Here is a 23,699-nt window from a genome sequence, read left to right as displayed (position 1 = left end):
CGGAGGGTATATAAGTTTAATGAATTAATTGCTTTATTTAGGATATCGAAAAAGGGCGGGAATATTTTTAATGACATGGTGACACGTGGAGCTTTTGTTTTTAGTGCCCTATGTTTTAGTATAGTTATAGATAGATGGATAGATTCCTTCCCTCCCTTTATTACAGGCAAATATTCATTTTAGCCTTTTTAGGTGTCTCAAAATGTTATGCCTATTTCTAAAAATATCACATAATCATTGCTTACTTTTTATTTTTCCCATACAAAATACGCATATACCCAAAAAATCATTACTTACTTTTTTTTTATCTTTTCCATACAATATTCTCTACTTTTTAATATTCTTATATAACATTCTCTACTTTTTTTTTTTATTTTTTTTATTTTTAAATTTTTTTTTTATTTTAATCTTTCCCATATAATATTACTCAGCTATTTCCATCCACCTTAATGCCCGTGTATTTTTGAGATATTTGCCTGTAATTAAGGGACGGAGGGAGTAATATTTTATATTACGAACATAACATCAATTATGTTTAGTGGTTAAAACTTTAATGAATAAACTTGTGGTCATAAGATCAAATCTTGTATTGAGCACTTTGCATATTTTTAATATATTAATATAGATGTTCCGTTTACATGATTCGATCGGGATTTATCTGATTTAATCCCCATTTGTTATGAATTTGTATTTTACAAATATGAAGCTTTTATATTTTTTAAATCATGAAAACAAGGATATTTCATCCTTTTTTTTGCATCATTTAAATCACGTTAGATATCTAGAGTAATAAGAATAAACGGTGAGTATACTCCATTCATTTTATAATAATCGCAACAGTTGAAGTGGTACACGCATGCACAACTTTGACTAATAGTATGGTTTGAATAAATACTCAGTATTTCATACTTGTATTATGAATAAATATGGTCTGACTTTTACTCTATACTTAAAAGTTAAATAAATTGTTGCAATTATTATGAAATGAATTTTTGTGGTAAGATTTTGTGTGTATCTTTTTTGTTTTGTTTTGTTTTGTTTTGCATTTGCAAGATTCTGTCATTCTGAGCTTCCTTACGCAATTACTCTAGTGAGTCCTCTTCTCCAATCCCTTACCCTTTTCCTCAGCGGCCAAGAGACGACGGCAGGAGTTCACCGGAAGACGACCAAACCCCGGAGAGCGGCGGCGCTGCGTACCGCAACAGCTATATTACACCACCTTTCCCTCGTATGTTTCTTTTCTTCCGAAAACCTCAATTTAAATCAAATTTATACTACTGTATTATGTTAGGGTTTCATTCTTCTAATTTAACTCCTAAATTCAAACCTCTTTGTTTATCTTATAGCAATTAATCTCACTATACATTATTAATCATCCCTGAATTGTTGAAGAAATGCATAAATTCTTAAATTTGACTGTGTTATTTGCAGAGAAATAATGGTGGATTGTGTTGGATGCTTAAACCCTACTAAAACCCTTTTCAAAAAAACACACTTTTCACCTCTTACTTCCCCAAATCACAGTTTCCATTGCAATTACGGTCAAAATGGATTCAAGTTGAAGAGCAAATTCAAAGGAATTTATGCTTCTTCAACCATGTCAACCCCCAATCATCCTCGACCCGATTCGTCAATTGATGTTTTGAATCAGGGTAATGCCAATTTAGAGGTTTTGCAAGCTATTGAAGGGTCTCTCTCCAATTGTCTTTCTGAGACCAACCTTCATCTCACTGTTCCTGGCCTTAAGTCTAAAACCCGAGGCAAGGTATAAAACTCTTCAATTCCCTTTATCTCTGCTTCTTATATAAAGTTAATATTAACTGTTTCTGTTGGAATAATAAATTTTGGATCTTTGTCAATTTTTGTTTTGGTTATGGAATTTTTTAATACTAAAGATATTAAGTTCACAATTTTTGCTGCTACCTAGAGATTTTATAATTTTTGTGGAAAATAATGGGCATTCCTATTGTAGTTCAAACCCAAGAGTGACCAATTAATATATTGTCTCAATGTTTGGTGAAAGACCTACATATGTGGTCATCAGCCTTTGATTTTTGGGTGAATTGGGTGTATTTTTGTTTGGAAAAATCTGAGCTTCTAATCAATGTATTCATTGGATTGCGGAGGTGAATAGTTAATATCATCTAGCTCTTGAATATGTTGAATATGAGGAACTCTTTGCTTCGGGTCTAGTAACTTTTGACAGGATAAGCTATCTGTAGGTTCGAGACATATATGACGGTGGTGATTTTCTTGTTCTGGTCACTACAGACAGGCAAAGTGCTTTTGACAGAGTTCTAGCTTCAATTCCATTCAAAGGACAGGTATTTACAACTTTGATTTTTAATTGATGAATAATGGGAGTTCGCAGGTGTAATATGAGGTCAGTTTCCCCGTTTCAGGTACTGAATGAGACGAGTTTATGGTGGTTTGACCAAACTCATCATATCACTCCAAATGCAGTAGTGTCAGTTCCTGATAAGAATGTCACAATAGCCAAAAAATGTACCATTTTTCCTGTTGAATTTGTTGGTAAGTTATATAGTTGTGAATCTTGTGATATTCAATTTTTCTTAAGTCTTGGTATAAACTGCAAATGCTCATGCCTTATTGTGTGGGTTCTCTGTGTTGTTTGATGCTTGTTGATAGTGAGAGGATTTGTTACTGGAAGCACCGATACATCATTGTGGACAGTCTACAAGAATGGTGTACGAAATTACTGCGGGAATGCTCTGCCAGATGGTTAGCTTGCCAACCCACTTAAGCACTTCATTATAAATTAGTTAATTTCTTTCTCTAGAAACTTATGCTATCATGTGGTAGGCCTGGTAAAAAACCAGCGGCTAGAGAGAAACATACTTACACCAACAACCAAAGCGGCTGATCATGATGTTCCTGTTACTCCAGACGAGGTAATGCATCATTCACCAAATTATATTGATTTTGTAGTTTACTTGGTCTTTTTTTGTTTTTTTTTTGTTGTTACCTGCTTGTACCTTGCTATTCTAATCCACAACGACCACAACAGTATTGCTTGGATACATGTAGGCCTTTCATTTATGCTCTATGGCTCTTTACCTTCTTTGTGACCTTAATTTCTTCCCCTTTTCCTTCTTCTTTCCTTTAATTTAGTGAGACATGAAATAACTATAAGCTATAACGGTACATTTTTTTCTCATTGAAGCTATTGTTGTTTGACGTTAATATACAATGAAATAGTATTTCTTGAATAGATTTCCTGTTTTGAATTCCAAACTTTTGGTTTTTATGGTAGTTTTGTTGCAAATTTATTGATTTTGCAGATAATAGAACGTGGGCTGATGACGAAAGCTGATTTTGATGAAGTTAGTGAGAAAGCTCTGAGTTTATTTGAGTATGGACAGGTCATTCTACATCTGACTTTTGTTGATGAATTGTCAATAGCTTTCTAGACACTTGCTAGTTTCACTTCACAACTTCAAAAAGTCTAGCTCATTCAGAACTTCAATGGCATGCCTATTGCTTTGGTTGTTTAGCTGGGTAGTGCAAATGATTTGATTTTTTAAATCATCATTTTTGAAATTCCAGCGTGTGGCATGGGAACATGGTTTGATTTTGGTGGATACTAAGTATGAATTTGGAAAGACAAGTGATGGAACAATTGTTTTAGTTGATGAGGTCAGTAATCAGTCATTAAAGCTTCCATCATTTGCCCCTTTGGTGTACTGATAATCAGATTGCTGACCCAATTTCTATTCATCTGCCTATTCTTTGTAGGTGCATACGCCTGATTCTAGCAGATACTGGATTGCAAAATCCTTCGAGGAACGTTTCCGTAATGGTCTTGAACCTGAAAATGTTGATAAGGTATCAACGTCTGAAATTTGCAGCTGTCATTGTTCTTTCGGGTGTATAAAGTGTTTATCCATCCATCATCCACTGTGTACTGCTGGCCTGATTTTCTGGAGTACATATTGAAAATTTAATATTAAGTATATTTTTTTGGTTTGTCAGGAGTTTTTGAGACTGTGGTTCAAAGATCATTGTAACCCATATGAAGATGAGGTGAGTCATTTGGGTGGGTCTATTTATGACTTATTTGTATGCTCACTTGTGTTAAAAATTTGATATCCCTTGCTGATACAAATGTGTCCTTTACTCTTTAGGTTCTTCCGGATGCTCCTAAAGAACTTGTTTGTGAGCTAGCTTCGCGGTATGTCTTATATCTCTTTTAGCATCATATCAAGATTATACACACTTCTTTTTTCCTCTTTGGGGGCCTTGGGAGAGGGGTGTGTGTGTGCGTGTGTGTTGGGTGGGATCTTTATTCTTTTTTTCATTATGAATCTTTTAAGGCTTTCTTTGTGTGATGATTGGTGTGAACAAATGATGTAGCTTAACTGCTTAAGCCAGCTTAAGGCCTTGCTAAGCTTAAGATAATATTTTTTGCATTTAAGCAGTCCTTTGGCTGGATGTAGGGAGTTTCCGTGATAGGCTGCCCTAGAGAGGGGCACTAATCTATATAAAAGGGGGTCTTTTTCCTAACCTTTTAAAGCACCACATAGGAAATCAAATTTTAGCAAATGAAAAAAAAAAAAAAAAGAATTGCAATTTCTTTTCAAGTTAAAGAATTCAAGTGCTACATTAGCGAAATTAACGAATGATATTTGAGAGTTTAAATTAATTAAAAATTACTGTAAGATATTATCACATGATATTAGGAATTGTATCTGAATATCTAATGAAAGAAAAAAAAAAATTTACAATTTATTTTAGAACAAAATTTCAAGTAAAACGAATAAAATCATAAAATTTATCATATAATTTACATAAAATGTTGGGAAATTCTCTTTGGTAACATCGAACTTTTTATTTCTCTCTTTGGTTAATTGTAAAAAACTCTATTATCTTTGGTAACATTGTATTTTTTATTACCAAAAGATAACTATTTTAAATAAAATCATTAACCATGATTTTTCCTTTTTTTAAATAATTAAATTATTTTAGAAATAATATAAAAAAAACCAGCCACCCCCTCCGACTGCCCCCCTCCTCACACGGCGCTGCCCGGCCATCTCCCCTCCGGCAACCTGTCCCCCACCCTGAATCGACCCCGCCTACCCCTATTATGGCTTTCCTGTTGGTTTCTAAGGATGCCTTAGCCTGATATTGTCCATAGACTGAACCTTTAATATAATGAGTTTCCACTAAAATGAAAGACTGATTTCATTTTAAGAGCAGTAGGCTCTTGGTACATTTCCTTAGCCTTTGCTGGTTGTTCCAGCCCTTGAAATTCTCAGCTCTCTATTTCAGTTATTAAAAGTAATTATAAGGATTTATTAGAGTTGAGGCACAGAGTTGGTATATATATATATGTATTGTTTCAAAGATGAGCACTGGTTTGGTTCTTGACTGTAGTTCCAACTGTGCTCTTTAGTTTATCAACATTAAATCACTTATGTTTTTTCATTTTACTGCAGATATATATATTTATATGAGACAATAACAGGCTCCAAATTTGATATTCCAAAAACAGAGGTAAATCAGTGTTGTATCCTTGTGTAGTCTCTTGCACCACTTAGGATTTGACAAAAATTGACATCTCTTACCTATGTGCAGATACCAATTCATGACAGAATCTCTCAAAATGTCTCATCGGCAATGGCATCTCTCAAGTGAAGATTCTCATTTGGAATGCCGACATCAATGCTTTGTGACTGAAAGTTACATCAGGGACGTTGAGTATCTTAGAGGCTTGAAGTCATTACCCTTACCTTTTCTCACCTTCTGCTGGATAAGATAGAAGGTTTCCCGAAATAACAGTTGCTGGTTGCCACACAAGGGGGATTTCAATTTTAATGCCTGCATCTCCAAAATTTTGTATTACTGTATTTCTGCTACTAATTAGTGGTCGAGCCAGATATTCTCCATTGGAGGCAATAGAATACCTAATTGTAATATTGACAACTGCAGGCAGAGTGAGCCATATAGGAATAAGTTAGTTGCAAAGGCTCCAAATTGTATGTTAATTGACAGATCATATTGAACTGATGCTTACAGAAGCTAGTTGTGGTACTTCACTAGTATTTATTATTTGTTTTCAGTTCATCTGCCATTGTAGAGACAATAGATTTCTGTAACTTTCAATATAAATAGAAAGCTTTTGATTTCTGCTGATGCTGAGCAATGACAATTGTTAGACAACTAGTGTCTGATATAGCTTGGACAGAAACAAGAACTTCATTACATTCTACGTCATATTTGTCAAGAATGGAGACCATGGGGTAGACGTAGACCTTTGGAATAGGTGATCACCAACCCCACAGCTCTACTGTGGTATTTAATTTTTCATACTTTCCTTTGAGTCAGTTGTTGGTGGTTCTGATTTGACTCGCGCTCTAGATGAGTGCTTGGTTTTGTGCCTTTGTACATTGATGGGTTGATTGAAGCCACTAGTCCAAGTGTCTCTTGGTTCTTTATTCTTTTCCATTGGAGATGTGTGAACTAGTGAATGTTGGCTCAATATACCATTCTAATTGTAATGATTAGTTTACACATTTGCTAATCAATTTATTGGCATGTACTCCATACTAATTCGTACAAAGGTAGAAAATCATGAATTATGATGTTGATTATTAATTACTCTGTATAAATTATGTTCAAATTTGTGGCCGGTTTTATTGAGCTGCATAGTAGGTTAGTAAAATTGAATTATCATTTGCACCATTGCACTTGACCACCTACTAGGGACAAATCGAGCTATGACAAATCAATTTTCGAAATTAGTGAGTAGAAAGATTAGAAACCAATCGTGTTTACGTATACTATCAAAAATTAATTTCTTTGATAGGAGTTTCACCTTAACCTAAAAGGACATTCTTTTGCGATACGCCGATACATGTGTGGGACTGTGGATTGGGTGCAGGAGACGTTTTGTAAGGGACCAGTTCGGCTCGACTCAGGCATTCAGCCAGCTTCTTCCATTTTTAGTCTTTACTACAGTCTACAGGCTAAACCCTTTAAACCCTAACCCCCAAAATAAAAAAATACGAAGTAAGTAATAAAATTAAAGACAGGGAAAGAATTAATGAACTCTACTCGAATTTCATTCATTTCTTCATCTCCAAGCTTCTACCATTGCTAAGCAGCTTTAACTTAGTTATGCGCCCAGAATTCGTCGTCTCTTTGACTACCTCAATTCACCATTTTCCACTTTTCAATCTCCTTTCTCCCTTATTCCAAATGTTCAGTACTCTCTAGAACTTACTAGATAAACTACTTTTTTGAATAATAATTTTTCTTGAATTTCTGGTAGTTCAGTTCAATTATTCATCTTCAAAAATGAGGAAAATCAAGCTAATTGGGTTTGCCTCTAAATCTCTAACCCGCATTTTCAATGTAAGTGATCAATTCAACTTTTGTTATTATTATATACTCTATTTCGTAGTTTTTATTATTTTTTGGATGATTAAATTTGATGCTCATTTTCTGCTATTTGATTATGTGCAGTCGCGTGGATTCAATTGCAATTCATTTGAAGGAAGTCAACAAGCATTATTAGCTCACAGAAGAAGTGTATTATCATTCCTTTATCTCTTAATTTCTGTTTTAAATTTCAGCTGTAATTGGTCACAAAGTTTTCTTTTTTATTATCTATATAATTATTATACGATTGACTGATGATTTTCTGTAATACTGCTTGATTTTAGGATTTTGCAGTAATAGATATATAACTGGGATTAATGGGAACCCATTCAAAGAAACTGTATATACAGTTCCATTGACAAAGCGCTATTTTCATGCCACAGGTTCTGAAAAATTAATTTAAGTTTGTGGCATTATTGGGTTTTTTCTTGTATGATGTGATTTAGGGATTGATTGTTGGGTTGATTATGTTTACTCTAGGGTCTTTGCGGTTGAATGAACGGAACTACTATGATATATTGGGGGTTCCGAAAGATGCTGGTCGTGATGATATTAGAAAAGCTTTCCATGAGGTGAGTATTGCTGTGTTGATTGTTGATTATATGTTAGGGATTGGTTCTATTTGACCATATATGATTGTTTGGGAATTGTGTGAGCAATGTTTGTGCCTTTAATTTTACCGGATCAATTTGTGGAGTTTGAGATTTTGATGATGTTTAGAATGACCAGTGATGTTTTGATCGTATTGAAGAGTTTTGCTGCATTGTAATTATTTAACAGACTGAAAAAAAAAAAATAAATAAATAAAATTCTGGCCTTCTAGGAAATGCTCTCTCAAAAAACGAAATGGTGGCGCTAGGCCGCTAGCAACAAGAATAAACACAATATTTAAAAGAGTTTTAATTGGTTTAGCATGCTTACAGTCTATCTAATACGTGTTTCTTTGTAGATATAAAGCATATATAATGAGATTGTTTGCTTAGATACTTGGATGTGCTTAGTCTTGACATTTAGCGGTAAGCTGGAATCTAATAAGTTGAGAATCAGAACTATAGTTATTTTAGCACATGGAGACTAGAATATGTCTCTCTCTGGACCTGCCATCTTGACTCGAAAATGTTTGAAGTCAATGATTTTGAACTTTTTTGAATCTGTGAGAATGTGAGAGTAGAGTGTCTATACTTAGTTTTAGAATAAGACAAAGTTCTGTATCTATGGAGCTTTGACTATCAAGGCACCTATATTGGTATGCATGGTTCTTTTCTCTAAATAACAACATGGTCAATTGGTCACCTGTGCTGTTAAACACAATCTTCCCGAGAATGGTTACCATATTACATGGGTGTTTTGATTATTCAGGCTTGACAGTGTCATTCTACTACATAGTCTCTTCTGTACTGCTCTTAGGTACAATTAATCTTGGCCATCAGTGTGAGTTTAGGATGATTTTGGTAGGGTTTTATTGTGTGCTTAGATTTGCCAATGAATTACATCATTTATTTAGATATAAAAATTGTGGAAGTGAGAATAGTGGTTGAAATTGTTCTCTCTTGTCCCAGTGACTTTAACTTTGTGAAACCATTTTCATTCTAGTTTGTCTTATAAGATCCATTTATTCTTGCTTAGTGGTATATTGATATGTTTTGTTCATAGATTGTGGTTGTTTGGATTTCAAATCATAATCTAAGTCATGTTTTCCTAAGTCTTTCTTATTGAATTGAATAAACTATAATCCGTTTCATCAAAATTAAAATGAAAATTCAATTACTAGATATAATTGTGAGAATTATTGGAAGATTTTTTCTGTTTTGGATCAATTGCAAGAAATACTTTACGAATTCATACATATAAATATCAATATCCGTAATGATTTCCACTTTACATGATTGGATATATATAAATACTAAGGTTCCACTTGATTTATCTAATTTTCCTCTTATTAAGATCCCTTTCCTGAGTTTAGCTATTTATATGTTTAATTATAAATTTAATTATATTTTAATGTCTAAATTTTGCTTTACAAAATCTGCAGTTGGTGAAGAAGTACCATCCAGATACAAATAAGAACAATCCTTCTGCAAAAAGAAAATTTCAAGAGATAAGAGATGCTTATGAGGTCACTATCTTCATTTTTAGTTTACCTGTTATGAAGTGCATCTTTATTGGATTCTGTAAACTAATGGTCTTTCTTCTTCACCATGGTGGCATGCTTGTAGACTTTGAGAGACTCTGAGAAAAGAGCACAGTATGATATGGTAATTACCAAGTACATTATATAGCATTTTCACTTAGTCTGTGTCCGTAAAATTGTGATCTAAAGCTTTTGGTCATTGTTATATATGTAGTATCGATTATTTTGGCAGTCTGTATGTAAAATCTTTGCAGACATCATAGTGATTATTATTGAAACCCTGTGTAATTTTTATGACCAACATTGTCTATTTTTTTTCCCTCTCAAGAGCCTAAACTTAGGTTCGGGTTATGCAAGGCAAAATTCTGGAGGCAGGGGTCCGGAGAATGTACATTATGATTTTGCTGATGCCGAGGCGTTTAGACATGCTTATAAAACCCACTTCTCAGATTCATTCCATAAAATATTTTCTGAGGTATAGTTAGTGGTCTTAATTCTATTTCATAAATCTTCTTTAGGTATATCTATGTATATGCTTGGATGGGTTCTTGAGTATGGGCGTGTGGTGCGTTTGGAATGATTGGAATCTATTATTTCTTCAATTACTCAATCCTTGTTCAAGGATTATAGATTATTGATTGAGTCATTGAGTAATGTGTCATTTTGCAGATATTTCAAGATGAAGTGGAAAATTTTGCGGATGATATTCAGGTTCAAATGTCAAGAATACTATTTCTCATTGTCTCTTATAATTTACAACAAGATTGCTGAACTTGTTTGGAACTGTTCAGGTTGAGCTCTCACTTTCATTTTCTGAGGCAGCAAAAGGTTGCACAAAGCAGCTGTCTTTTGATGCATATATTCCCTGTGAATCCTGCCGTGAGTTAAATAACCTCTACTGTTCTTCTGATACTGAATGCACCTTTTTTTATTTTATTTATTTTTATTTATTTTTTTTATTTTTTTGTATAACCAAATTTCACACAGAAAAGCCCTTCTTGGCTGAGATAAGACTTATCTACAGCCAATAACCTGAGGTCATGTGTTTGGAGAATTTAGAAGGGAATTTTTTTCTTTTTGAGATTTGGCATCATTTTCTTTTGCTTTAACCAGAGGTCTGGAAGCAGTTGTTGACGTGTGTCTTGGGGTTTTATCATTCTCTCCTTATGATCTGATATAAGGAAAGCTGGGACGGGATCTTGGTATGACTTTGATATTGAAATTGATAGTTGGGAGTCTTGGCACTATAGGCTCTAGTTTGTGCCTTCATTTTAAAGAAGAATTTTGCAACTTCCTATAACCTGATTTTGTCAATTTAACTGTTCTGTACACTAACCTTCTAAATGCAAAATTTTCTTTTAGAACGTATCAAAGTTGATTTTGTCATGACTTGGCTTGTTATTTACTACCTTAGATGGACGTGGCCATCCTATTGATGCAAAGGCTAGAATTTGTCCTACTTGTGGCGGGATTGGGAGGGTAAGTTTATCTGGACCCATGACCCTCTCTCTTTCTTCTCATGTTGATACTGTACCGCATTTGGCCTAGTGTTTACAATATGTGCTGATTAATTAATTTATGAGCAGGTAACTATTCCTCCATTTTCATCAACCTGCAGCTCTTGTAAGGGGTCAGGAAGAGTAATTACAGTAAGTAATGTAATTCTTTTTATGTTACACAGTGAAAGAAGTATATGCTCTTTGTATTTGAGTACTTCAGGGTATACATTTATTTTCCAGGAAAAATGTGAGAATTGCTACGGACATGGGGTGCTTGAAGGTGTTAAGGAAGTTAACGTTACAATACCAGCTGGTTAGTAGTGAATACTGCTTGTGTACTTTCTTTCCTGATCAATCTTTACAAATAGAATGGAGAGACTCCTTACCAGTATACATGTAATAGAATTCTGGTTCTTAGTCCTTTGTTTAATAAAGTATTAGCTCTACATCTAGAATTGAGCTTCTCAAAATGAAAAAATGAAGCACAAAATTTGTCTAGCACACACACACACACGTGCGAATCCTAGGAGTAGGCAAATCTACTATTCTCAGTTAAGAGTTAGGAAGCTATGATGAGTGCTCTAGAAATTGTGATTATCGAATTGGAAATGCATTTCTATTCTCAGTTAAGACTTAAGAGTTAGGAAGCTATGACGAGTGCTCTAGAAATCGTGACTATCGAATTTGTAATGCATTCTTGGAAGAGTGTATTTATCAATTCTTTTTAACAATAGTGTATGAATGTACCGCCATGTAAATATAGTCCCACTAACAAATGAGCTTGACTTGTGTATTTCCTTCCATGTCTTCCAAATTGTCACGAGTTTTTGTAACAAAAAAATATTGATTTTGTTGAAACTTTTGGTCTACATATATGAATCCTATACTCCGTACTATTATGATATTTTCCTTTTTTTTTTGGGGGGACTGGGGGGGGGTGGGGGGTTTGGAGTTGTGGGTGGGTAAGGAGAAGGGTCTAGTAATTGGGATTAAATCTAGGCTAATTTGTTTTTTTTAATTGCTATTTATTGCCAATGTTCTGGTTCTAGCCATTATCCCTAAAACTACTGGTTTTCTTTATGCCTTGGTTTGTTTAATTGCATAGGTGTGGATTCTGGTGACACTATCAACATCCCTAAAGGTGGTAACTCCGGGGGACTAGGAGCAACATCTGGAAATTTGTACATAAGATTAAAGGTATTTTTAGTATTTACTATCCAGCTATCTGAGTTTTGTGAAAGTGCAGGTGTACAGCATTTACTGTGTGCAAACTAATAATTCCTCTGTTCTTTTTTAAATGACATGTTTTGACTTTTGACACTATTTACCTGTTCTGCTTTGATTAGCTTTTGTTATGTACAACTATAATAAAATTTAGTCATGTGGGATCTTGTTAGAATCATTTTTGTAATGTCACCTTTTTAGAATTTATACTCATAGATAAGTGGAGATATTAATCGTTGAAATTGTGCACTGGAAAACGTGGTAAAAAAATGTGTCAACTAAAAAAGAACAGAGGAAGTATATGATACTCTTTCCTTCTCTAGTAGTACGCCATATTTGATTGGGGCTCATTTTAGAAAATTGAGTTATATCACCAAAAATATTCTTCACTATGTATCATTATGGTCTTATGGGTAGGTTTAGGAAGTGGCCTATGAATTTGGGATGGTTGAAATTAGAACCATGACCTATTCTTTAGGAATAGTTTCTGAATTGAGTTCCTACTCCATAATTGTTATGACTTGACTCCCACCCCTCCTCTGATGTTACTTGTTAGTTATGTTGCTTATCCTGAGTTTCTTGTTTTGCTGCAACTGTGCTATATTTTTAGGGTGACTTGACATGTGATCCTCTATTTGCTTCCTTACTGCCTTTTTCTAACATCCCCATTTCTCTCTTCATATGTAGGTTGAAGATGACCCTGATTTTAGTAGAAATGGTTCAGATCTTCATGTGGATGCTAATATAAGCTTTATACAGGTAATTGTTTAATTACTTCCCATGGTTATTGGTTGTCTTCTTTTTTTCTTTTCTTTTAAAATGATGCTTTTACATGCTTCTGTTACAGTTCCTTTGGTATATTGTTGTTTCTAAAGTTGAGTTTTTAATGTAACCTTGATGTGTTCAGCATATACTGCTGTGACATTTCTGTTTTTCCAAAATTCATCACATTTACAGGTCCATTGGCTACAAGGGTAAAAAATTGAGGAAACATCAATAAAGTTTGTGTAATATCATCCGAAATGTCTCGTGTGCATGTCCTAAGTAAAAAATATCCACTTGAAAAATTGAAATATATATATTTGTCTTCATTAATTCCCATCACCACTCGTATGGGGGATAGCAGTAAGTAGTGAAGGAAAATACACGTTTGCAAGTGGAGAACTGGAGATGCATTACTTCAGACATTATTTTTTAATAGGATCTTTTTGTATTTTAAATTGAATAAAATCTTCTCTCCTTTTTTCTTCTCAAAATGAAAAGTTGTCCACAAACAAAACACTTTCAATAAGTTTCTTTTGTAAGACCTAGCTATCGGGTTCATCCATATAGTTAGTAATTTGACTGAAAAGAAATTGACTATAATCTTTGATTAAAATAAATAAATAAATAGCTTTAATTTTACCTAATTTCTAAGACTAGTAATTAATGTAGTATTCTCTGTCATAGCATGTGGCATATTCCATAGTGATTTTCCACAACATTTAATGCCAGTCTCTCTAGTGTTCATCACTTTCTATACTTGTAATTAATATCAAGCAAGCTGTATGTGTGTTTTAAATGTTTCAAATTGAGCTGCATTTTTTATTTCTTGAACTGACTGTTTACTGGTAGTAATTTGGACTATATAAACCCTTTGGAAAGTTCTTCTGGAGCCTGTCAAAAGACTCCAAACAAGGGATTTTCTCTGACTGTTTGACTCCTGCAGGCTATGCTTGGTGGTAAAGTTGAGGTGCCAACTCTAGCAGGAAAAATTTCATTGGATGTGAGACATTCTCTTCCATTGCAACTCATTTAACTATTTTTGTTTATCTTTCTAACCTCTCCCCACCTTCTGTCCCCATCCTTTTTGCCTTTGTCTGCGTGTATGTGAGTTTATTAGCTGCTTCCTTGCTAATCATTGTTTGCATCATGAGTTAAAACACTATTTTTGTCATTCATTGAAACACTATTCAACATTGCTACTTCAAATTACAAGTACTATATTACTATGTTGTGGTGATTGGTAATTAGAAAGCTTTACTCTGTCTTCACAACTTGCATAATAAAAGTTTGGCATGTTGCTTAGTGATTGTGTAATATGTCCTCATAAGGGTGGAAATGGATGGATTCGACTTGGATCTTATGGAGTCCGAATATTATTTGATTAATCAATTGGAAGATGGACCTCCCTCCTAATCTGAATCAGAATAGAATATAATCTTGTCGTTTGAATGTGATTTGAATTGAAGTTTACTAATTCTGATCCAACTGAATAACTAAACCTAAGGTTGTTGACTGTTACAAATACTTATTGTTGAGTATGAGAGCACTGGCCTGGAAATAGGATTAATTGGAACTTGGAAGTAACGGGTTGACAGGTTGACTTTGTAGTCTTCTGTCATTCCATTATCATCCTTTTGGGAAATGAGCTCTCTGGAAGTTAGGGTGGAGTATTAAAGAATTGGAGAGAGGAGGTAGAAAATGGATAGAGAAATCCATAAGGAGCTAAGTCTTATATGACTTATTTATGTAACTGGGAGAAAAAAGTAGGTCTCTCATGTAGCAAATTGGACATCCTCTCTAGATTTTGGCTTTTTTGTTTAGAATTTGGATCAGACCTTTTTTTTTTTTTTTTTTTTTGTTGGGTTCTCATTGAACTGTTGCCTGTTGATCAGGTCAGATTTGATCGAATACTATGGTTTTCCTTAGTTCTCTTTTGAACCACCTAAGCTGCTTAAAGACCATATTGCAACTTATCTCTACATGTGTGAACATGAACAAAAAAAAAAAAAGACTAATCATCTGCCTTTCCCTTCTCTCTGGTTGGTTACTGCTTGCTGGGTAACTTAGTTCTGTTTATCGCTTTCTTATTGGCAATAAATTGTAATGCTTAATGTAATATCAGATTATCAATTTATACGTGTAGCTATCTTTCAAGTGTCATTGTCCAGTTTCTGTTTCTTTCAGATACCCAAGGGAGTTCAGCCAGGACAGGTTCTGGTGCTACGAGGGAAAGGTGAGTATATATTGTATACTATCTAGTTGCATAGCCATTTAGTTTTCCTTTCCTACTAACTTGATTTCAGAGGAAACATATTTTGTAGTTACATTAATATACTCTATGTGGCAGGACTGCCAAAGCATGGTTTATTTGTCAATCGTGGTGATCAACATGTTCGCTTCTGCATAAACTTCCCTAAGTAAGATTTCACATTCCTTACTCAAATTCTCTCATTCTCTCTCTCTCGTTGTTTTTATTCTGAATTTTCCAGATAATTTTGGCCCCTTGTGTTCAGTTGATAAGTTACTGGAACTTTAACCCTCACAACTAATCCATTGTCGAGGATATCCCAAATATATTGAAGCCATTAACCCACACAACTAACCTGTTCCCGGAGAATCATAGGCCTAGCCTGTTGCTGGCAGCAAGATCCACCAGAAAAATTGCCTTCATCCAGTACCAAACCCCAGTGGCTTCCTTGGTAGATCAGTGAAGTGGCACTTGAGCTGTTAGCTTGGTGGCTATATCTTGTGTAGTGTCGACCACTACAACTTGTCGATAATTTATACTTCCTCCGTTTCTATTTAGTTGACTTGTTCAATCTAGGCACACATATTAAGGAGAGGAGAGAGAATGAGATAGAATAATAAAGCAAGTGGGGTACACTAGTAAATGTAAAGTGTAAAATTTACCCAAAAAGCAAACATGTCAACTAAAAATAAACTTCCTAAAAAGGAATACGTGTCAACTAAAAAAAAACGGAGGTAAGTATTACTTTACATTGTTTTCTAATAAAAAAGGCCCTGGTTGGCCTGCCGATCTCCGGCTTTTTAGAAACCACACATAAAAAAAAGAAGTAATAATTAAATAATAAAAAAAAAAGTCTATCCTGACCCTTTCCGCAAGATAACCTAGCCCCCTCTGATCCCTGCCTAGTTACCCTGTGGGAACCTAGTATTTCCTGGTTACTCATTGAGTCACTGTACTAATAATAGGCCTTTTCATTTTTCAAAAAAAAAAAAATAATAATAATATAGCCTTTTCTGTGGCTATGCAAAAGCCTCTCAGTTCTTTTAAGGCCACCTATATTATGGATTTTGTGTGTAATTGAATCACAACTTAAGGGTAAAATTTTCTGCTGATGTTAATCAGTAGGGGTGATAGTTGACCAAGTCAGTCACAAGTTGAGCTGAGTTTGAATTTACTCGAAATGAGTTCCCATCAACTTGAAACTCGTCAACTTAAACTTGATTCGAGCTGAAGTTGAACTCGATTACTTTTCACCTATGCTTGAAATAAATTTTACATTTTACAATGTAACAAAAATTGCAGAAATAATAAATTGTTCATGGTTTTTGGTATATATATAAATCCCCATACTTCCAAGGCTGCATTGAGGAGCTAAAGAATAGGCTCTGAAATCTCCGTTTCTTAAATCTAAAGGTCCCTCTCTCTCCTCTCTTCTTAAAAAGGGATGGAGATGCAATACCTACCTTTATTGCCTATTAAGCTAAGTTCATTGTATATCATAATGCCTAAGTTTTCTTGTGATTAATTCATTGCGAGCAAAATTGTAGTAACCTTATCATGCCTTTTATTTTATGTTATTTGGCATGGAATTTTTTTTAATCGCTTGCTATGTTGAAATTTATTTGCTTTTGACCTTTGCTCTTCCAATTGTGGAATGTGCGTGTTCACTGTTAACAGTGATCTTAGTAGCTTGTATTTTTATCTTTATTCTTATAGGAAGGTAAATGAACGCCAAAGAGCTATACTGGAGGAGTTTGAGGAGGAGGAAATTACTCGTGAAGAACGTTCTTCTGAAGAAAGTTGGTGAGCCATACAAAAACATTTTTGCTCTCTGACATCACTTTGAGGCTTGAGCTGTTAATCATTGATGCTGTTATGGTAATTTGGTGCAGATCATATTTCATATATACAACCATAGCAAATATGTAGTTGTATCTTGCATGAGAGGCTACTATTAGGCTGCCCTTCCTTATAGCAATAGTTTATTTTGTTGCTTTACCATGTCCATCAATCTTAAATTGCCTGCGCTTCTTAACTAATGTTAACTAACAGACATTTGCTTCATATCAATTGGAAAAAAAGCCTCTTAAAAGAGTAAGGTCCCTTTACCCCTTAGGATGGGGTAGTTTTATTGTTGATGTGGCTTTTGTGTTGTGTGCATCCTTAATAAAGGAAGTAATATCTTTGAAGCAAACTATCAAGGTCCATGTACTCAAAATTTAAAAGTCCTACATTTCATGATAAGCGTTGTCCAGCAACTTCATGCTGAATATCTTTAGACATACAACACCAAGCTTGTTACAAGTTAGGGACTGCTCTATTTCAGCAGTCATCGTGATGGTATATTTGGGATTTTGTAGACACAATGACAACTGTGGTTGCTTCTTGCTATAGTAAATGTATGTAACACCAGCTGCTATCAAACTGCACTTTATTTATAAAAAAATATTCTGAGGACCTTGTGGAGTTTAGCTGCTTTTAACATGTTTGTCTTCCCTTTCTGAAAATCATTTTCTTTGTTAGCTTCCCTTTCGCTCTTTAGGCAACTCTTGATAAAAATACGACCTCAATGTTTCCATCTAGTTCATTAAGTGATGTGTTGGGCAGAATCATACAATACCTCTCCTAGGCTAATTTACTTAATGCCCTTCTAATATATAATATAAATGTTGGATATGGATAACAGGCTTCATCAGCAGCTATCTACTGGTTGACTTTCAGGTGGAAGCAAATTCTTGATTATGGAAATAGGCCGAAATTAATGCTTGAGTTGTCGGTGCTCCTGCTGATTCTTTTACTCATGAAGAATATCATTCTTTGAGGTTATGTTGGACAATCCTCCCTGCTGATTGTTACCTCGTTGTCTTCATTATTTCAAACTGCGGGAATGTCGATTGGAGGTATTTCTACTTCTCTTTTGCTGAGTTTGCATTACTCTTCTGGTCTGACTCTGAAGTTCATGCTGCTGCAATCGGGGCTACAAAATACTTGTGTATAGAAATTTTGACATTCTTTATAGAATAAAAAAAAACTTACAATACTAATAGTTGCTCTGCACTAAGTCACTGCCCCTTATTGTTCAAAAAAAAAGAAGAAAAAGTCACTGCCCCTATTGTGTTTGTTGGAGCCCCAGTAAACTGCCCATTTTTTTACATACAGGAAGTTCTCTGTTATACTGTCCGTAATCAGTGTTATAGCAACTGATCAACGTGTAGTTGTGTATGCTTGACGATACTCCTGATTAATAGAAACCCTGTTCGTTTCTAATTGTTGTAGTTATATTGTGCGACACGTATCAGCATTTTGTAACATTAGTCTCTGTCTCTCTGAATTGGTGATCATATAGTTTGGACTGGTTGTTTGCATTAATGCTCTGTTTGTTCAGTAAATTTAGTTAAGCCAACTTGTCAAAAAGAATACTAATTACGAAGTACATAGTATTACCAACTTGTCAAAAAATTTTGACTGTCCTTTAAGATAATAAATTTAGTAGTATATCCAACTTGTCAAAAAAGACAGCACTATGTATTTAGGATGATACTTGTAAAGTTGTAAGTGATACGGAGTATTCTTATGACTCAGAAACCTTTCCTAGATGAGTTTTTGTTATCCTATTTTTTGAGTTACTTGTGATTTTTTTTTTCAATAAAAAAAAAGTATTCAAGGAAATAATTTTTCAAGATTACTAATATATTTCTTAAAATTTATTTATTTAATATATATTCATTTCTACTTCATTTACTATGGCACACTCTCATCCTTTGTCTATTTCGCATTTAAGGTTTGAGGTATGATCAGAGTCTTTTTTTTTCCTTACCATAAAAAAAATAACTTTATAATAAAGGTAAAATTGGCTAGAATAACACAAATTATTGATTGGTTCCGCTCAATAGCATGAACTTTAAGTGGAGCAATAAACAGTACGAACTTTGAGGGTTGGGTGCAGTAAACGACTTAAATGTTTCCGGTGTCGGATATTTCACGGATTTCGGCAATTTTTTTTTTACTTTTTATATACTCCTTCCATTTCATTATAATCGCAACACTTTAACTGTCACATATGCAGACATGTCAATGTTCAACTTTGACCATTAATACTTGTAATTATATATAATTAAGAATTATAAAAGATTAATATAATGAATATATACATAAAGACAAATCCAAATAATTTTTACATGACAACATATGTTTTTTTATATATTGGTAAAAATTATAGTCAAAGCATATGAATAATACAAAATTTAAACTGTTGCGATTATTGTGAAGTGAAAAGAGTATAAATTTTAAATAAAAAAGATAAATAAAAATAAACAATAAAAAACCTCGCGTTGGTTCTGTGGGTAACTCGGATTCTTGTTGCGTTCTCCTTTTACCTACTTTTATAATCTACGTGCGTCCCTTATGTAGCAATTTATCTAGAACAGATGAAGTGCTTATTTTTAGGTCCTACATTTTAGATTTGATATTTTTTTTTAAAGAGAATTATAAATGTGATATATAATCAATATGATATGATTGAGAGAACAACCCTTCCTGATTGGTTGGCATTGTTTGGAAATTTTTAACCCACCATGTTTTTATCTGCTAGACTACTACGGAGTACTCCGTATTTATTAATTTTTTGAGGGATTGGGCATCAAAGTGATGAAACCTCATAAATAGTTAAGTTGCAACACTAACTTTTTCATGTTTCATCCTTACGCCACTCAACTTAACATAAACATGAATGCAGATAAACTACAAGATGATAATACTTCCACTTGTGAAGGCCTTTCTTTCATGACCAAATTACAATACGCCGCCCACTCTTTCATCACCAAACTCGCCTACCACTCCGACGGCACCGTCAACCGCTTCCTTGTAAACCTCGCCGATATCCGCTCACCACCTTCTTCCACCCCTGTCAATGGTGTCACCTCCTATGATCATACCTTTGACTCTTCCCGTAATCTTTGGTTTCGAATTTTTATTCCCGCCAACGCTCCCTCCACTCTTTCTCTTCCGGTTATCGTCTACTTCCATGGCGGAGGCTTTGTCTCCTTCTCTCCCGCCACCATGCCTTACAACACTTTTTGCCGGAAGATTTCCGGAGATGTTTCCGCTGTCGTCATCTCCGTAGGCTACCGCCTTGCGCCGGAGCATCGGTGGCCGGCGCAGTATGAAGACAGTTTCAACGTCTTGAAGCTCCTCGACGACAAAGAGATGAGGGAGAAAATCAGAGTTTTTCCGGCGAATGCTGACGTCAGCCGGTGTTTCCTCGCCGGAGATAGTGCCGGCGGGAATATAATTCACCACGTGGCGATACGAGCTTGCGGGACCCACTTCCAGTCGGTTAGGGTTCGCGGGCTTATTTCAATTCAACCGTTTTTTGGCGGGGAAAAAAGGACTCGATCCGAACTTCGGGTGAAGAACCCCCCGGCGTTGACTTTAGCCCAAACCGATTTCTTTTGGAAGGCATTCTTACCTACCGGGTCGGACCGAGACCACCCAGCAGCGAATATAATCGGGCTAAGGTCCGAGGATATCTCGGGTTTAGAGTCATTCCCGCCAACACTCGCGGTTGTTGGCGGGTTAGATATATTGCAAGATTGGGGGAGGAAGTATTGTGATGTGTTGAGAAAGTCCGGGAAAGAAGTGGAATTAATTGAGTATCCAAAAGTTGGTCATTTCTTTTATAGTGCTCCAGAATTGCCTGAATATGAAATGTTTGTTGCTAAAATTGTTGAATTTGTTCAAAGATTGAAAACCTGATATGTGAATAATATGTGTGATAATTGATATTGCTATGTATATTACACTTTCCGATGCTTGTATTATTTTATGAAAGCAAGATAATGTTAGTCTGTATAATAATTTATTTATTTTTGAATAAATCTGTATAATAATATAGGAGCATCTTTTGTGTCAAATGATGGTTGTTGCTTACTATATTACTATGTATTGAAAGATATTACTATGTAATGTATATTACTATAATATGTTTGCTCAGAGTTGGTATTGTCTCATCATCAAAGTTGTCATATTTATCGAGAAGTCAATCAATTGGCTATTAAAATTTTAAAAATACTGTCATTATTGTTTTCAAGTGAGTGGCAAACTTTTCAAACGAGTTTAAAATTTTAAAAATACTGTCATTTTTTTTACAAAGATTTTGGGGGGTTTGGTTCGCAGAGTGGTATGAGTTTGGAATCGGGAATGGGGTTAAGGTATTATCGGATTGGAACTTGATACTTAATAACATGTGTTTAGTTCAATTTTGGAATGGAATATCTCACTATTCCTTTTATTTGATACCTAAGGAAATGGAATTGGCCAAACCCACATTCCCCCGAGGTTTCTAAACCCCATATCTCATGGGTTTGAGGTATGGATTTATAATTCATACTTTGACAACCAAACATATAGTATAGGTTTTAATCATTCGAAACTCATAGCTCATACCTAATTCTGCGAACCCAACGCCCCCAATGTTATCAATTTAATGGACTATTATACCAAATGAGTATCTGACTTGCTATAAGTCTGATCTTTGTCTCGATTATTACTCCGACTTGACAAGATTGCTAGAAGCTACTCGTGGTCGTGGCTAGCAGTTATGTGGACTAGCCGACTAGCTAATGTCGGCAGTCGGGTATACGTGTGATGAATATGCAAGTTTATGTCCATTTTATATGGTTGAGGTGCGTGAGTCTGTTACTCTTCTAGCAAGATGATCATTTGCATTTATGTGATTATGTCATCTAGTTGAAATGATGAACATACGTGAAAAAGTTGACTTTCTGACTATCAAAGCATGGATGTTGAACTTTCAATACGAGTACTAGAGAACCATTCGATCAATGTGTGTACCATGAGCATTGTAGTTTATACTCTTTCTATCCTTAAAATATTGCTCAATTTATGTGTCAAAAATAGATTTTACTATAATGATTGTTTCATATTATAATTGGTTATTTTTTCCTATTAAAATTTATGGGGAAAATATTTCTCTGTATTTTCTCATTGTATTTTCCCAATCATAATGTTCGGCCACATTATTTTATATATAGACAATAAGAATATTTAACCCTAATATTCCTTAAATATCTTAACTTCCTAAATTTATTCACAATATATCACATATATCTTTTCACAATACTATCTCATATGATATTATTCTCATAATATCATATTATGATATATAAGGTCCGACTTAGACAATAAAATAAAATCTGCATCATGTCATCATCAAGCTGCAATATGTAATCATCAAAAATCCGTCGGAAATCACAAAAAAAAAAAAACCTCTTGAACTTCATCATGCCACAATATTTCTCATCATCGAAATCTTCAAATTTCACCTTGATCAACATAGTCACAAAAAATTTGATTTCTCATAAAAAAAAATAATAATAAATTTGTGAACTCTCACAATCACTCTATATTGTACGCAATTAATGAATAATGCATACAATAGATTACTCCTCTTACACAACTCTCGTGTTTAAGCTTTTTTTTCTCTCCCTTGATGAGAACGTCATTTTTTTCAAATTCATCAAACAACAATTAAACAAGAACACCATTCTTTTCAAACCTACAAATATTTCAATACAACGAGAACGCCTTTCTTTTCGAACCTGTCATAATTTTTTTCACGATCTCCCATGTTTAAGGTTTTTCTCATCCCTCACACGAAGTCTCCTGTTTGCTCTTGATACCATGTTAAATTATGGGGAAAATATTTGTCTCTCTGTATTTTTTCCCATTCATAATATTGGACCACATTACAATATATATAGAGAATATCCAACCCTAATATTCCTAAATATTTTAACTTCTTAAATCTATTCAAAATATCTCACATACATCTTTTCATAATAATATCTCATATGATATTATTTTGATAATATCATATTACAATATATTATTCTCATAATATCATATTACAATATATATTCCTATCTCAATATTTCCAAACGTAACTCTACTTACATATAGTTGCGCTCTCTCTCTCTTTTCATAGATAAATGTATAAGCTTATTGTGCACAAATTGCATAATTTGCTTTGGTTCTTAGAAAAATAAAGATAGAGCTTTGGGACGATCTTTAAGTGTAGTTTATACAAGTACTCTTTATGAAAATGAGTTTTGTTAAGATATAAGACGTCGTGAAATTGTGAGATCAGATATCACGGATTGGTCCCTCCATCGTCTATTTCTTTCAAGATCATTCACTACTTAGAGTTGACAAGGATTTAATTTTGGAAAAATTGACGCTACCAATCCCAATAATGGACTTCCTTCTTTAAAAGATCTCAACTATCGATTAACTCATAACGATCTTAAATTTGGGGAGAATCTTCTTAAAACAGATCCTAACTTATTATGACTGTATAAGCTAGTTAAAATTTCACTTGTTGAATTTTTAGTGGTCTATCTGTTTTATT

At 34.3% G+C, this 23,699-nt stretch overlaps 3 protein-coding genes across 6 annotated transcripts; all 3 read left to right on the top strand.

Moving 5' to 3' along the window:
- Positions 1-975: 975 nt before the first annotated feature.
- Positions 976-6,156, top strand: LOC110709704 (phosphoribosylaminoimidazole-succinocarboxamide synthase, chloroplastic-like). 2 transcript variants are annotated; one of them, XM_021887929.1, is made up of 13 exons: positions 979-1,228; positions 1,432-1,765; positions 2,223-2,324; positions 2,403-2,532; positions 2,650-2,742; positions 2,824-2,912; positions 3,303-3,383; positions 3,568-3,657; positions 3,757-3,846; positions 3,994-4,044; positions 4,146-4,192; positions 5,460-5,517; positions 5,599-6,156. In XM_021887929.1, exons 2-13 carry the CDS (start codon positions 1,439-1,441, stop codon positions 5,656-5,658), a joined length of 1,218 nt encoding a protein of 405 aa, XP_021743621.1. In that variant the 5' UTR covers positions 979-1,228; positions 1,432-1,438; the 3' UTR covers positions 5,659-6,156. The 2 variants fall into 2 exon arrangements, with proteins under 2 accessions (XP_021743622.1, XP_021743621.1); XM_021887930.1 differs by lacking the exons at positions 5,460-5,517; positions 5,599-6,156 and having other exon boundaries at positions 976-1,228; positions 3,757-3,887.
- A 657-nt stretch (positions 6,157-6,813) lies between these two features.
- On the top strand, positions 6,814-18,637 carry LOC110709703 (chaperone protein dnaJ 1, mitochondrial-like). 3 transcript variants are annotated; one of them, XR_002509015.1, is made up of 19 exons: positions 6,814-7,377; positions 7,489-7,552; positions 7,689-7,787; positions 7,885-7,976; positions 9,437-9,520; positions 9,621-9,659; positions 9,864-10,010; positions 10,205-10,246; positions 10,327-10,414; positions 10,950-11,014; positions 11,122-11,184; positions 11,275-11,347; positions 12,140-12,231; positions 12,946-13,017; positions 13,967-14,023; positions 15,208-15,256; positions 15,371-15,440; positions 16,988-17,149; positions 17,993-18,096. XR_002509015.1 is itself a non-coding variant. In XM_021887928.1 (19 exons), exons 1-19 carry the CDS (start codon positions 7,321-7,323, stop codon positions 17,983-17,985), a joined length of 1,368 nt encoding a protein of 455 aa, XP_021743620.1. In that variant the 5' UTR covers positions 6,814-7,320; the 3' UTR covers positions 17,986-18,094. The 3 variants fall into 3 exon arrangements, 2 of the variants coding, with proteins under 2 accessions (XP_021743620.1, XP_021743619.1); XM_021887928.1 differs by having other exon boundaries at positions 16,988-17,074; positions 17,958-18,094; XM_021887927.1 differs by having other exon boundaries at positions 6,818-7,377; positions 16,988-17,074; positions 17,993-18,637.
- Positions 18,638-19,486: 849 nt separating this feature from the next.
- Positions 19,487-21,273, top strand: LOC110709702 (probable carboxylesterase 18). Its single transcript, XM_021887926.1, has one exon. It carries the CDS (start codon positions 19,961-19,963, stop codon positions 21,023-21,025), a length of 1,065 nt encoding a protein of 354 aa, XP_021743618.1. The 5' UTR covers positions 19,487-19,960; the 3' UTR covers positions 21,026-21,273.
- Positions 21,274-23,699: the final 2,426 nt, after the last annotated feature.

Source organism: Chenopodium quinoa, unplaced genomic scaffold (assembly GCF_001683475.1).
Source record: "Chenopodium quinoa cultivar QQ74 unplaced genomic scaffold, ASM168347v1, whole genome shotgun sequence".
NCBI classification, from domain to species: domain Eukaryota; kingdom Viridiplantae; phylum Streptophyta; class Magnoliopsida; order Caryophyllales; family Amaranthaceae; genus Chenopodium; species Chenopodium quinoa.
Note: the sequence above shows the minus strand (reverse complement) of the source record. Positions and strands in the feature narration are given on the sequence as shown.

Excerpts from the sequence above, each read along its gene's own strand:
- LOC110709703 (XM_021887927.1), top strand. The coding sequence starts at position 7,321 with ATGAGGAAAATCAAGCTAATTGGGTTTGCCTCTAAATCTCTAACCCGC. Across the intron at positions 9,521-9,620 it reads AGATAAGAGATGCTTATGAG|ACTTTGAGAGACTCTGAGAA; the intron begins GTCACTATCTTC and ends GCATGCTTGTAG. Across the intron at positions 14,024-15,207 it reads CAGGAAAAATTTCATTGGAT|ATACCCAAGGGAGTTCAGCC; the intron begins GTGAGACATTCT and ends TGTTTCTTTCAG.
- LOC110709702 (XM_021887926.1), top strand. The coding sequence starts at position 19,961 with ATGTTTCATCCTTACGCCACTCAACTTAACATAAACATGAATGCAGAT.
- LOC110709704 (XM_021887929.1), top strand. The coding sequence starts at position 1,439 with ATGGTGGATTGTGTTGGATGCTTAAACCCTACTAAAACCCTTTTCAAA. Across the intron at positions 1,766-2,222 it reads AGTCTAAAACCCGAGGCAAG|GTTCGAGACATATATGACGG; the intron begins GTATAAAACTCT and ends AGCTATCTGTAG. Across the intron at positions 5,518-5,598 it reads TTGATATTCCAAAAACAGAG|ATACCAATTCATGACAGAAT; the intron begins GTAAATCAGTGT and ends ACCTATGTGCAG.